General features: G+C 41.8%; 1 protein-coding gene across 1 annotated transcript; it reads left to right on the top strand.

Moving 5' to 3' along the window:
- Nucleotides 1–8,134: 8,134 nt before the first annotated feature.
- Nucleotides 8,135–9,748, top strand: LOC148038498 (aspartyl protease family protein 2-like). The gene has a single exon (XM_087675258.1). It carries the CDS (start codon nt 8,135–8,137, stop codon nt 9,746–9,748), a length of 1,614 nt encoding a protein of 537 aa, XP_087531384.1.
- The last annotated feature ends 3,672 nt before the right edge of the window (nt 9,749–13,420 follow it).

The following is a 13,420-nucleotide window of genomic DNA, read 5'->3' as shown; positions in this document are numbered from 1 at the left end:
GGATATGTTGTTTGTGAAGACCATTGTGTGTTTTTCTTGAACATAATGCTTCCATTTTCTAAGGCAGTGAATCACTACTAGCATATCCTTCTCATGCGTGCTCCATTTGGATTCGACGTATGTTAACTTCTTTGATTCATAAGCTATGGGGTGGCCATCTTGCACCAGTACTCCCCCAATGCCATAATCGGATGCATCTGTGGAGATCTCGAAGGGATTTGTGAAGTTGGGTACTTTGAAGATAGGGTTTTGACTCATATATTTCTTCATCAACTCAAAAGGGGCCTATTGGTCACTTCCCCAAGTGAAATTGCTATCTCCTTTGGTAAGGTGGGATAGTGGTGCGGTGACTAGGCTATAATCCTTGATGAATTGTCTACAAAACATCATGAAGCCTAGGAATTATCGAACTTTCCTCATGGTCTTTAACACTGGCCAAATCTTTACAAATTCAACTTTCTTGGGGTCTACTTTGATGCCGACCTTGCCTAAAATGAACCCTAGGAACTCTAATTCCTTCACTACAAACTCACATTTTTCAGGATTGGCATAAAGTTTGCATTATCTCAGAAACTAGGCATAAGTTTTTCTTGTGTTCTTCTAGAGTTTTACTATACAGTAGGAGATCATCGATGTGAATAATGATGAAGACATCTATTTTGGGACAAAAGAATCCATCCATTAGGCTACAAAAGGTGCCCGGTTGATTACTCAATCCAAAGCCTAAAACTAGCCATTCAAAGCTTGCATATTGGCTATGAAATGATGTTGGGAATATCTTCTTCTGCTATGCAAATTTGATGGTACCTTGACCTAAGGTCTATACGATTGAAGTATTCGGCTCCATGTAGCCTATCTAAGAGGTCTTCAACTAGGGGCATGGGATACTTTTTCTTTATAGTGAGCTTATTAAGGGCTCTATAGTCTACACACAGTTGGAGTCCCCCATCCTTCTTCTTGACAAATAGCGCTGGGCCACCAAAAAGGAGGATTTGATGTGTCGAATGAAACCTTGCTCTTCCAATTCATGTAGCTATTTCTTCAACTCCATGAATTCAATGTGATTCATATGATAATGGGCTCTAGCCAATGGAACTACCCCTGAGATGAGCTTGATCTTGTGGTCCATGTCTCTTTTGGGTGGTAGACCCTTGGGTAGTTCTACTAGCATCATATCCTTAAACTCCTCAAGTATTTCTATCACTTTTGTATTACCAACTTGGAGTTTGGGATTCTTGGTGATCTCTTGCGTAATGGGTCAAATCATGCATAAATACACCATGTCCCCTTGCTTTATTGGCTTCTCCACTTGTTTGGCATTGCAAGTCATGATGTGAGGTGTAATATGGGTAACCTGGCAAGGTGGTGTTTGGGTTGCTCCTGGTTGGTTCGTACCTGGTTTCGCCATTTGGCATGAGACTCCAAGATTGTTCTCCTTCATTTGCACTTTGATTGATGTCCTACCTAGCAACTGCATTTACTCATAGTGTACTCTAAGGCCCTCTCCTTGCATATCCAGTATCATCTCATTAAGTCCCTTCCCAAACATTTCAATGATATACTTGTCATAGAATTCCAGACCTAAGATGACTTGAAAATCATCCATGGGAATGACTAAGAAGTTGAGTTTGGCTTTCCATTTCCTTGCTTCTACTTGCACTGCAAAACATGTTTAACTGCCTTGGCTTCTCCTTATGCAAAGTTATTGTTAGCCCTTTTGGGGCCTTAGACAATTTGAGCCCATGTTTGACTACATAGTCTAAGGTGATGAAGTTGTGGGTGGCTCCTGTGTCTACCATGATGGCTCGATCCCCTTCACTCACTTTGCCCTTAAGGTATAAGTGTTGGGCTACTACTACACGGGCTACCATGCATTGGGGATGAGCACTAACCATCCCCATGGTCTAGGCTTTCATCACTTCCACTAGGAATTTCCTAGATGTGCGGGGATTGCAGCTCCTCTCCTCCATATACAGCACTAGTGGCTACCACTCTAGACCTGCTTAATGAGGTTGTGTTGTCCATGCGACATCGATTTTGATAGTGCAATCCCCCGCACTTGAAGCCTCTAATCCATGTGATTGAGACCTAGGGTCTCCACCATGATGTATTTGATCCCATGAACCCATATGATGCATTCGGAGTTGATCTATAGTGGTTGATCCCCCATCGACCAACTTCTCCTCTTGGTATTAAGGCAGATTGTGATGCAGCTGGGGTTATGCTTGAGATTTGTCTCCACACCTCTGGGAATGGGCCTCTAAGGGTACTAGGTTTTGGGGTCCAAGTGTTGTTGGTGAGGTTGGTGTTGAATCTAGTCTTACTCCCTTTGGATGTCCTTCTCCCTTCTAGGTTAACTAATCTTTTAGCCATCCTCATGGCCTCAACTAAACTCGTTGGCTCCTATCTCTCCACATCTCTTTTGGCCCATTCTTGCATGCCAAATAGGAATCCATGTAGCTTAGTATCATGGTCCATGTTGGGTAGTTGTGCAGCATGAGCTACCTATATTTGTTGACATACTCCTTCATCTTCCCTTATGTTTATTTGAGGTTTCTCCATTCATGTCTAACTTTGAGTTTTTGTATATTTGGGATAAAATAGTCTTTGAGTTTCTCTTGGAGTTCTATCTATGAAAAAATGGTGCATCCTTGTTCGTGTTCCAGCAGGTACCAACGAGCAACATCTTCCTCTAAATAGATGGCTGCCACTTCTCCCTTCCTGTCTTCCATGATCTTGGCATACTTCAAGTATCTGTCTACTTCTACAATCCATTTTTCCAAAACTAACCCATCCCTCTCTCCTTTGTACTTGGTGGATTGGGTCATTTTTTTGAACTTGCCATAGTCATCTTCTGAAAGAACTGTCGCTCTCCTCCTCTTCCCTATGGTTGTGTCTTTTGTCCTTCTTCTTGCTACTTGCTTCAACTACCTTCTCCTTGTCCTTTCTTGTATCGTGAGCTCTCCTAGAAGTCTTCTCTCTCCTTAACCTATCCATCTCCTCTTGCAATTTGTGTCTTTTCTCCTCTTCTTGATGTTGTAATGCCCACTCTCTGTAACCCTGCTAGACTTTTAGTTTTCTTCTCCTTTCCTCTTCTTTCTCTTTCATTTGCATGTTTCTCTAGATTGAGTCCAATAGGCCTAACATACCCTCCAACTACCTTGCTAGTCCGGCTACCTTCTCCTCTTGAGCTACTCTCTATTCTTGTGCCCCATTACTTTTTTCCCTCTCTTCCATCATTGGAATAGGTGCATTCTCTCTATCATCCTCCATGTGGTCATGGAAAGCCGTGCCTCAGCTTTTGGTGTTGTCGACGTAGGGAAGCTGCATTTCGCCTTCGAATGCTAGTCATGCTGCGGGGAAGCCGCGTCACCTCTTTAAATGTTGATTGGTGTCAAGGTCCCCATGTCGAGGGTCATCACACCAAGGGTCATCGACAAGGGTCAATGTGATGTGGGGCGACACAACATGGAGCGTCACGACATGGGTCATCTTGACACAATTTCCTTGGGGCACTAGATCTCCTCTCTTGCTTTCGTGAGAGCAGGTCCTTCAATACGAGCGAGAGTTGCTCTGATACGCATGTGATGCGTACTTGTTCACTCACTCAACATGGCACAAAAAGGTAACATGATATGTGAGAGCAAGGTATACTCTTGTATTATTCAATGAAAGAAATGGTACAACATAGGCACATCCCAAGACTACACCCTCATGATGCCGCACATATGAGGGTTCACTACTGGGTACAGGGAATCACACATAGAGTGAAAACCAAGCATGGCTCAAAGTCACTACTACTCCCTATATAGGTGTTTTAGGTATCAATGCCATGGTATATAAGCTACAATGCCCTTACAGGGGGGACTTAATGACCATATTTATTATTATATAATCAAATCATTACTTAATTAACAAATTTAAAAAATAAAGATAAAAAACCCACCCTCTCTGCCTCCCATTCCAAACCACCTCCCTTTCCTCTCTCTCCTCTTATCCTCTTCCTTCTTCTTCTTCTTCTTCTTCTTCTTCTTCTTCTTCTTCTTCTTCTTCTTCTTCTTCTTCTTTATCAGCACGCTCCTTCTTCCTCCCTTCCCCGCTCTCTCTCCCTCCTCCTCTTTCCCCTCCTCCTTCTACTACTTCCCCATCCTCCTCTTCTTTCCCTCTACTTGTGGATTTGCATCCTGTGGCCTTTGCATGCGTCACCTATGGATCACCTATAACCTACTACCTCTGTAAACACCACTAGCAGAAGATTCAACCAGCACTCTGATTGGATGCCCCAGACTTCATTGCCCATTGATGGGCATCACCACCAATTTCATTCATTTCCTGTCTATCAAGCCTGCCCTCGATGCCATTATCCAATTGATGAATACTCAATCATTGTCGATCCCCTCACCGACTTCACCTTTGATGCCTCTAGTTGTGCCCCTCCTTCCCCTCATCGCCTTCAACACCGCCACCCCTTCTTGCGCCTCTCTTTCATCAATATCCTCTTTCACTACACCCTCCTGACCCCATGCTTTTGTCCTAGCACCCCCCATTCCCACCAGTTTGAATCCTATCTGCCCTCCCTCCCTCCTTACCCACTATGGCCCACTAACCTAACTGCCACCCCCACCCTAATTACCCTTTCCCCCCACCTAGTTACCCTATCCAACCCCCCCCCCCCCCCATTTCCCTATTCAGTCCCCCTTTTCATCCCCCATAATAGAAAAATAAACCGTACCCCCCCTAAACCCCTTCTACGACTCCCTTTCTAGCATGGAAAACAAAAAAGTAGAAGGAAAACAAAAATCTTGGTTCTCCCATCTATGTCCTCTTTCCCCCACAACAACCATTCATAGACAAGCCTCCCCTTCCTAGTTACTTATGTTGCAGGCCCTTGTTCATGTGCAAGTTTGGTTGCAAGCCCTTCCAAAGCCCCTTTCTAACCTGGAAAACACAAAAGTAGAAGGAAAACAAAAATCTTGGTTCTCCCATCTATGTCATTTTTCCCCCGCAACAACCATTCGTAGACAAGCCTCCTCCTTTTGAGTTATTGATGTTGTAAGCCCTTGTTTGTGTGCAACGTTGGTTAGTGGATGCTATTCGTATGCAAATGTTTGTTTTTCTATATGTCGCTCCTATGCACTTCTTCGTGTGTGCGACGATTTAGAAGTCTCATTTACCTAGTATTTGTATGCACTTTCTGTTGCTGCATGTGCACATGGTTTCTTAATCGTTGGGCATAAATGGAACATGTATGGACTAAAACATGTCACAAAGCTATTGTTCACGCACTTTCAATCAATAGACGCCTCCTCTCCTAATATATTCACATGTTTTTCATAACAACCATGTAGATCTTGAAAAAAACTTTAAAAATCATATAATCCTTAAAAAGGAACCATAAATAGTTATACAACCAATACATTAAATATTTTAATAAAGGAAGAGAAAACCACAAAACCTTTAAAATTTTAAAAAGAAGAGAACAAAAATCATCAATCTTTCTACCATTTTCTTTGGGAAAGAACACTCACAATACAATTTACAAAATTTTTAAAAACTCCTACAAAAATTCCAAAATGTTTTCCTCATGTTCTCATCCTAAGTCCTCTTTTAAAAAATTAAAAAAAAAACAAAGAGATAAGAAAGATCAAAATTATGCGGACACACCAAAGAATATTCCCATGCCACATGATAAAAGGAAAAATAGAAAAACAAGTGAACAAAAAAGAAAATTGAAAAAAACCAAAAACAAAAACCATCCACACCCCCAAATTTACACATTCACACACATAACTAGGTTGACACGTGCAGCTCAGTAAAGGAGTATGAAGTGCTATATGCAGTTCTTGCCACCTATTTGCATAAAATTTGGACTACATGTTTCTTGGCATTCTTTCTTTGGTAAGTTTGGTATTAGCCTTGGAATCTTTTAATGAAGAAGCTACATGGCCCTATGTTTGGAGAACTATGTCTCCAAAATTTGTCATTTCTAGGCTTTGATTGAAGCTCTTGAATAAATGGCCTTGCTTGCGTGCAAGTATGATGGTTTTTTTCTTATTAATAGTAATTTTACTAAAATCAATAAATAATAACAATACTTCAAAAAAAAATTTAAAAATGAAATGAGACAACATGCTACATATCATGCCGAAGAGTTGGCACAAATCTCTTCATAATTAAATAATTATAAGAGAAGGTGTCATTCCCCAGTCCATTCAAAATATCCGATTTGTTGAAGTTTTATATTTTCATTTTTTTCAATACATTCGAAAGTTTGTTATGCTTTCGTTTTCTCCATATGCTCAAAATTTTGTTTTCTTTCATTTTCATTTTACTACTATTTAACTATTAACTAACATAAGTCTATCTACTAATAGTGCAACTATTAATTACACATACTAACTATCTCAAATACTATTGATGTTACAAAAGTGTATCTAATTTACTAATTACACTAGAACTATTAAATTTACTAATGAAAACTAAATAAATAATCATGTTGACTATATATAATAAACTAATCATGTTACTAATTATAATAAACTAAAAAGAAAAATGATAAAAAAATTTAAACTAATCCTAAAAAGAACAAATGATAAAGATTTGAATCTAACCTTAATAATCTAAAAAGACAAAGTACAAAATTGTTTAAACTAATCCTAAAAAGAACGAATGACAAAGATTTGATGATCTAACCTTTTGTCTTGCAAACGCAATGATCAAGGATCTGATGTACGTGTCTCCACACACTTGTGTATGATCTTCCTCTCTCCTCAAATAAGAAATGAATTTCGTAATGAAGAGAATGGCCCATACTACTTAACTCTCCCCCTTTTATATAGGCTTAAGGCTTCCCAACTTTCAAAGCTTTCCTTTAACCTTTTCAAAGCTTTTGTAGTTTACAAACTTGGAAAACCTAAAGGCTTAAGCCTAAAAGCTTTCAAAAGTTCAAGCTTTTCTTAAAAAGCTATTCTTCAATTTTAGACGTACACTTATTTTTTAACCCAAAAAATAACAAAAAAAGATAATTAGAAAACGTCATATAGCTGCACCTGTAAAAAATAAGCACACACAAAACACAAAAGAGAAACTCAAAAGTTCAACCCAGAAAATCATCCCTTGTATATTTTAGTCTTTTTCGTCATGTTTTTTTTTTTAAATTGATGATCAACTCCACATGAGTTGTCCTTCTATTTGTGGTCCAAGGCTTGTTGTGATCTGCTTTTTCGCCTTATTGGTTGCCAATGCAATCATTAGAATATGCATTAGTATAACCATCAAATTAATATTTTGGCACTTATACTGGTATATATTTCGATGCATTTTTTGGTGCTCATGCATATGAACTCATTTTGATAGTTATACCAATGCTTATTTCGAGGATGGGTATATATTTCAACACATTTTTTGTGCTCTTGCATATGAACTCATTTGGATAGTTGTACCAATGCTCATTTCGATGAGACTGAGCTTAATATTTTAAAATATTGTCACATGCATCCTTGTCAGAGATTTAATTGATATTCATTGCATACGTTGTAGTTGCATTGCCTTCTTTTCTTAGATGAATGTAAAATTTTGCCTACGCTTAATGTAGGGGCACAATTTTTATTCTCAGGCAAGGCCCCTCTAAGAGTTCCATCCAAGGGAGGAGCTACAAGAGTCATGAGGCTTTGAAATATCACAAAAGTAGGTAAAATACTCTTTTCAAATCAAATAGGCACAACAAGGTTTCGTAAACTCTAAAGGGATGAGGCATCTCTAAGCCAATAAAAGAATTTTGATCAAATAAATATTTCTACAGATTCAATGTAAATATTATAATTATCAGCCTCACCCCCAAGGATGGCGACCTCCTCCCTCAAATGAACTTTTCCTAACCCTCTCCACGCCGATGCTACGATGCTAGGTGGGGAGGGGCTCTGAGCGTATAGTCCCCCCTAAGCATTTGCATTAAGAGCAATGCTTATAATATAACAAGATCGATAATCGAAACAATTATAATAAGCAAGCCTACTACAAGGTTACTAACTGCATGCGCACCTGTAAGTCGTTTGGGGTCGGCCGAAATGAACTTTCAAACTACCGACCACCTGATCTCATGTATTTGGTAGCATCATGAAAATAGATTCATCTCATGGTAGACCTAACGATAATACGCAGGTTTCAAAGATGGCCGGAGCAAGGCCAGCGGATTACGCCTGAGCAATCACGGATTCGTCGTTCTCGACAAACGAGTATTGTACGCACCCAAGACGGGATGGGCGCCAGTGTATCATGTCGCGTATTCCGTATGATTTGCATGCTGCTGTTGGTGACGGGTCTGGCAGCAGAAGATGGCAACCCAGATATCGACTATTCCCGTGAGCTGCGACTGGACCTGTTCCACAGAGACACGCCCTCGTCGCCCCTTCGTGTCACGAATTCTACGTGGCAAGAGCTGCTGGAAAGGTGGTACCTGAGAGACGCGGCCCGTGTGGAGTATCTCAACGAGAGGAGATGGATCAGTCTGTCGACGTTGACGGGTCAGAAGCTGGCGCGCCGTAAGATCGACCCTCGTCAAGGCTTCACAGACGGCGTGAGAAAGATCGGCGAAGGGCTGTCGGCGCTAAGCTACTACACGACGGTGACAGTGGGCGAACCGGGCCAGAGCGTCCGCTTCCTTATCGACACCGGAAGCGAGCTGTCATGGATGCAGTGCAAGCCGTGCAGGGGATGCTACGACCCAGGAAAGCTGTTCGACCCGGAAATGTCGATATCGTACAGGGAGGTGCCGTGCGAGCACGGCCTCTGCCAGGGCATGCCGGCGCACATGCGACAGTGCAAAAGGGACCTGGATGTGTGCACGTACGGGACGAGCTACGTCGGGGGCACGGCGGCGACGGGGGTGCTGGCGGTGGAGAGGGTGAGATTTGGCGAGGGGAATTCGCCGCAGGCGAGCTTGGAGGAGGTGGTGATAGGGTGCACCCACACCGTGACGGAGGACAGCCAGCGGGACAGCCAGCGGGACAGCCAGCGGGACGCTGGCATCCTGGCACTGTCAGCCAATTCGGCCTACTCCTTCCTGCAATCGGCCGCAGCCTTCCACCGCTTCTCGTACTGCCTCCCATACAATAACGTCATCCACCGGAGAACCACCGACAACGTCGGCTTCCTCACACTCGGCCCGTCGTCGTCGTCGTCGTCCGGCGACGGCGACTCCGTCAAGCTTCAGTACTTCACTCCCCCGTCTGTCTCCGGCGGCGGCGCCTATTACGTCGACCTCAGCGACCTTGCCGTCGACGGCACCCGCCTCCACATCAGCCCCGAAATCCTGCGCGCCCGGCCCTTCTTCGGCAACGGCGCCGGCGTCATGCTCGACTCCGGGACGCTCCTCACGCGCCTGCCCCGCCCGGCCTATGTCGCCCTCCGCGACGCCTTCCGGCAGCGCATGCCGGAGCACAAACGGATTACGTCCATCCCGCCTGGCTGGGCCAGGGTCGTTGATACCTGCTACGAGCTCGGTGAGGCTCCCGAGGACCCCGCGCCCAGCATCGACCTCCTGTTCGGCTTCTCCTCCAACGTGAAGCTCTCGCTGGTTCGCCCCAGCAACTTCCTCCTGCAGGTCAGCCCCACGGGCTACTGCTTGGCCATCTCACCCGTGGACAACCCCGACGAGGTCAACATCATCGGCAGCCTGATGCAGCAGGGCTTCAAGTACGACTTCGACCTCAATGAGCAGACCGTAAGCATCACCCCGGACGCATGCTAATTATTAACAGACTAAACCCATGAACTTATTGTCAATGACCGCGGCGGCCGGAGTTGTAAATACCGAGTGGACGGCTAATGCGACGAGTATTTACATGCTCAGCTATAGGAGACTTCCGATTTATCTTTTTTGTGGTTTTTTTTCCATCCAAATTCATTTTTTATAGGAGATTTCCGACTTATCTGTTTTGTGGTACATTCAATCAAAAAGCACCAACACGAAAGCAGACAAAGAAAGCAAAAGTGGCATCAGGCTATTACTAAAGGCAGCAAAGTAGAAAAGCAAGGTAAGAGAAGGGTGCCATCGAGTCAAGCCATTTTGTTTTCTTTTTCTTTGTTGGGGGGGCGAAATCAACAAGACTTGTATAGCATTTAGCATCCCTTGAGCAAGTTCATCTTGATTGTGCATAGCCAAAGATGATGAACAAAGCAAAGCGGTGATCCAATGATCGTTAGACCTAATCGTGCAACTTTGATTTGCAATCCACACTTAGAAAGACAAGAGCGTGTACAAAGGTGACAGTATTTCACTATGATGTCGAATCTTACAAGTGGTCGGAATTCACCAAGATGAGAAGTGAATATGCCTCTACTCTATAGTGATGCATGAAGAGAGCTTTGGACGGAGACGTATGGACTATGAATTGTTGCCTTGCTTGTTTTGAGCTTATCAAGGTGTCTATAGTTTACTTGGGTGAAGTCTTTCCTCATATCGGTTGGAGTTTCAATGTTAACATGGATGTACTTGGTTGTTGGACAAAATGTCGATCTATCATCCAAGTTCATCGATTAGATACGCCATTCGATATATCATCCATGTTCGTCAAATAGATAATGTTAATTGGAGTTTGTGATTGTTTTAGTTCAAAATGAGTATGTCGATTAGAGTTTCTATTGGAGTTTGTGATTCATTAGTTTTTAGTTTGATTGTGATTGATTGAGTTCACGATTATGTGTATCAATTCGATGCAATTAAGTCAATGGTGCAAAGTGTTAGCAATTAATATTATCAGTGTTGTTACATGTGTAGCTAATGATGACTTTTTAATTATCTTTAAGTTTTGCTTTTTCCAAAATTTTAACATTAATCTCAAAAGCTTAAACATTTAAAAGCCTTTAGAATTTTCAAGTTTCTAAATTATAAAAGCCATAAAAAGCTTAATGGAAAGCTTTTAACATAAGGAAGTCTTAAGCCTATATAAAGGGAGGAGAGTTAAGTAGTATGGGCCATTCTCTTGATATGAAATTTGTCTCTTATATGAGGGAAGAGGAAGGTCATACACAAGTGTATGGAGAAGCATATGTGTTCAACAATGAGCAATGCTTGACGTGTAACTCTTGCATGAGCGCCGTGTGCAATATGGTGTGTGAGGGGTACATCTGTGTACTGGTACTGTGACTTGTGCACTTGTGGCTACTCCAACGAACGACAAACATGCTATTGAACAACTTAGCTACTAGTCAAAGAAATGCTAAAGATAATAAAGTAATAGTAAATAAATAAAAGACATAGACCCAACAAAGCAAGAGACACAAGAGAGAGATTTGGTATTCGAGACATCGAAGGCATGCTCATGAGTGTGTTTATCAATTATCCTATGTATTCTTTGTTAAGACTTCAAGCTCTGTCTATTTGTCTATGTGTGTGACCGATAGTCTAACTATATGTTTAGCTGTACACAGCAAGTGTGGGACATTTAATAAGTCGGTGGTCTCTGACTTAACCACAAATAGTACATTGGCTAGATGACCTAGTTGTAACTATTTTGCTCTACTAGCTACTTGAGGGAATGATGAAAGAAATGGGATGAGCTGACTGCTCACTCTCTATTATTCCAAACCTACTCTTTCATTTAACATGGTATCAGAGCCATGAACCATGGAATTCTTGAGAGCTTCTCAGATCAGGAGTGTCAAATCATTAGAGAATTTTAGTGGTAAAATACGGGCCCTCTAAGAAAACACAAGCTTGAACTTTTTCTCTCTAGAAAAATAGCACATTTTCTCATTTTTGGGCCAAAAAGTGTCCCCATCTGTACCAAATAGTCGAGATATTAAATCGGCTTCTTGAAAGCAACATCATTAAATGCCCAAAATTCAAAACTTTTGAAAAGTGAGAGTTTCTTCTAAAGCCTTTCCCACTTCTGTAGCAATGGTGCAAAATGCGCCACACGTAGGTACAATGGCAGATACAAACTCACAGAATCCACCATACGTAGGTACAATGGCAGACACAAACATGCAGCAACCTCCTCTCAACACCAATGCCAAGTACCACCTCCACATAGATGTAGAGAATGTTTATGCCCCATTACCAAAAAGGAGGGGAGGAAATTACATCTCAGAAATAGTGAAGACACAACTACATGAGGGAGGAGCAAGGCATGTCAACCTTTGGTGTGATGGTTCTATTTATCCCAAAGATCCTCACACTATTAGCATGCCACCCTTTTCAAACTCGACTACCCTTCTTAGGTTTGTTAGAGATGGCAAGAATGGCCTTCTTGGCTATTGCAAAGCTATCTCTACAACACTTGTAATGGAGAGTGCAATGATGCACATCGAGAGCAGAACCATCAATAACTTAAAGGCAGAATGTAACCTCCAAGAAGAAAAGATCAAAGCCCAACAACAGGAGATAGAAAGGCTAAATAAGCAGCTACAAATTTTCTGACAGAAGCAAACATTGCTTGGCCCTCGACAAAGGAAACGAGAACTAAAGAACATAGAGGATTTGAAGGTGGGCTCTGGAGGTATGAAGAAACAAATAAGGGCTATCAAGTTAGGAATCTCTTGTCTTACTATTCGATGCTTTTTTGTTATTATGTCTCCTTGCTTTATATTGTCCCTCTTGTTTAGGAATGTGCTACAGCCAAACAAGGAAACTTGTAACCCCAATGTCAACCTTGCAAAGCAACTTAAGCCACTTGTTAGCTCAAAGATTGCAGAATAACTCATATAGGAGAAGAAATTTAAGGTAGTGTGGAGGCAAGTTGTTGAGCGATTTGTGAGCCAGAACACGGTTTCTGTGGAGGGTATACATAGCACCATGGATGAGAGTGGTATAAGTTGCAATGGTTATGGTTTCTTACAAAAAGAGGTTACAAGTTCATTAAAATCACAAGGTATTAAGCCAAAGCTCCTGCCCACAACTGCAGCAAATTGGAGACTTTGAAAATATCTTAGCTTAAAGTATGAGGAGTATGTTGGAAAGCCCTATCACATCAATGGAGAGTTTCAGGCAAAACAAGGTCTGGTTGTCTATGATGAATACAACAATATCTTCATAGATTTGGAGATACTATAGGTTCGAATGGTTGAGTTTCACAACATCTCACATGTAGAGACAAATGGCATATTGAACTTTACATTAAAGATGGATAAGTGTCAAATTCTAAAAGATGTTAAGATGGAGAGAATAGCCATTACATTAATGGACAGGGCAATGGCAAACATGCCAAGGGATGATCCGCATTACTTCAGTGTATAGTCTGAAATGAATTTATGGTGGCTTGGGCCATTTTTGGTTGTGTCAAAGAATTATGAAGCATTGGAATGGGTCTTTTAGAAGACTCCACTACCAGACATTATTAATGCTCAAATGAAAAGACAAAAGACACCACTGGTTCCAAACATGGGCAACTTTCAAGTTACTTGGCATCTTGCATCAGAC

This window comes from Lygodium microphyllum, chromosome 3 (assembly GCF_053477565.2).
Source record: "Lygodium microphyllum isolate KBCC chromosome 3, Lygodium_microphyllum_v1.1.10, whole genome shotgun sequence".
NCBI classification, from domain to species: domain Eukaryota; kingdom Viridiplantae; phylum Streptophyta; class Polypodiopsida; order Schizaeales; family Lygodiaceae; genus Lygodium; species Lygodium microphyllum.
Note: the sequence above shows the minus strand (reverse complement) of the source record. Positions and strands in the feature narration are given on the sequence as shown.

Excerpts from the sequence above, each read along its gene's own strand:
- LOC148038498 (XM_087675258.1), top strand. The coding sequence starts at position 8,135 with ATGGTAGACCTAACGATAATACGCAGGTTTCAAAGATGGCCGGAGCAA.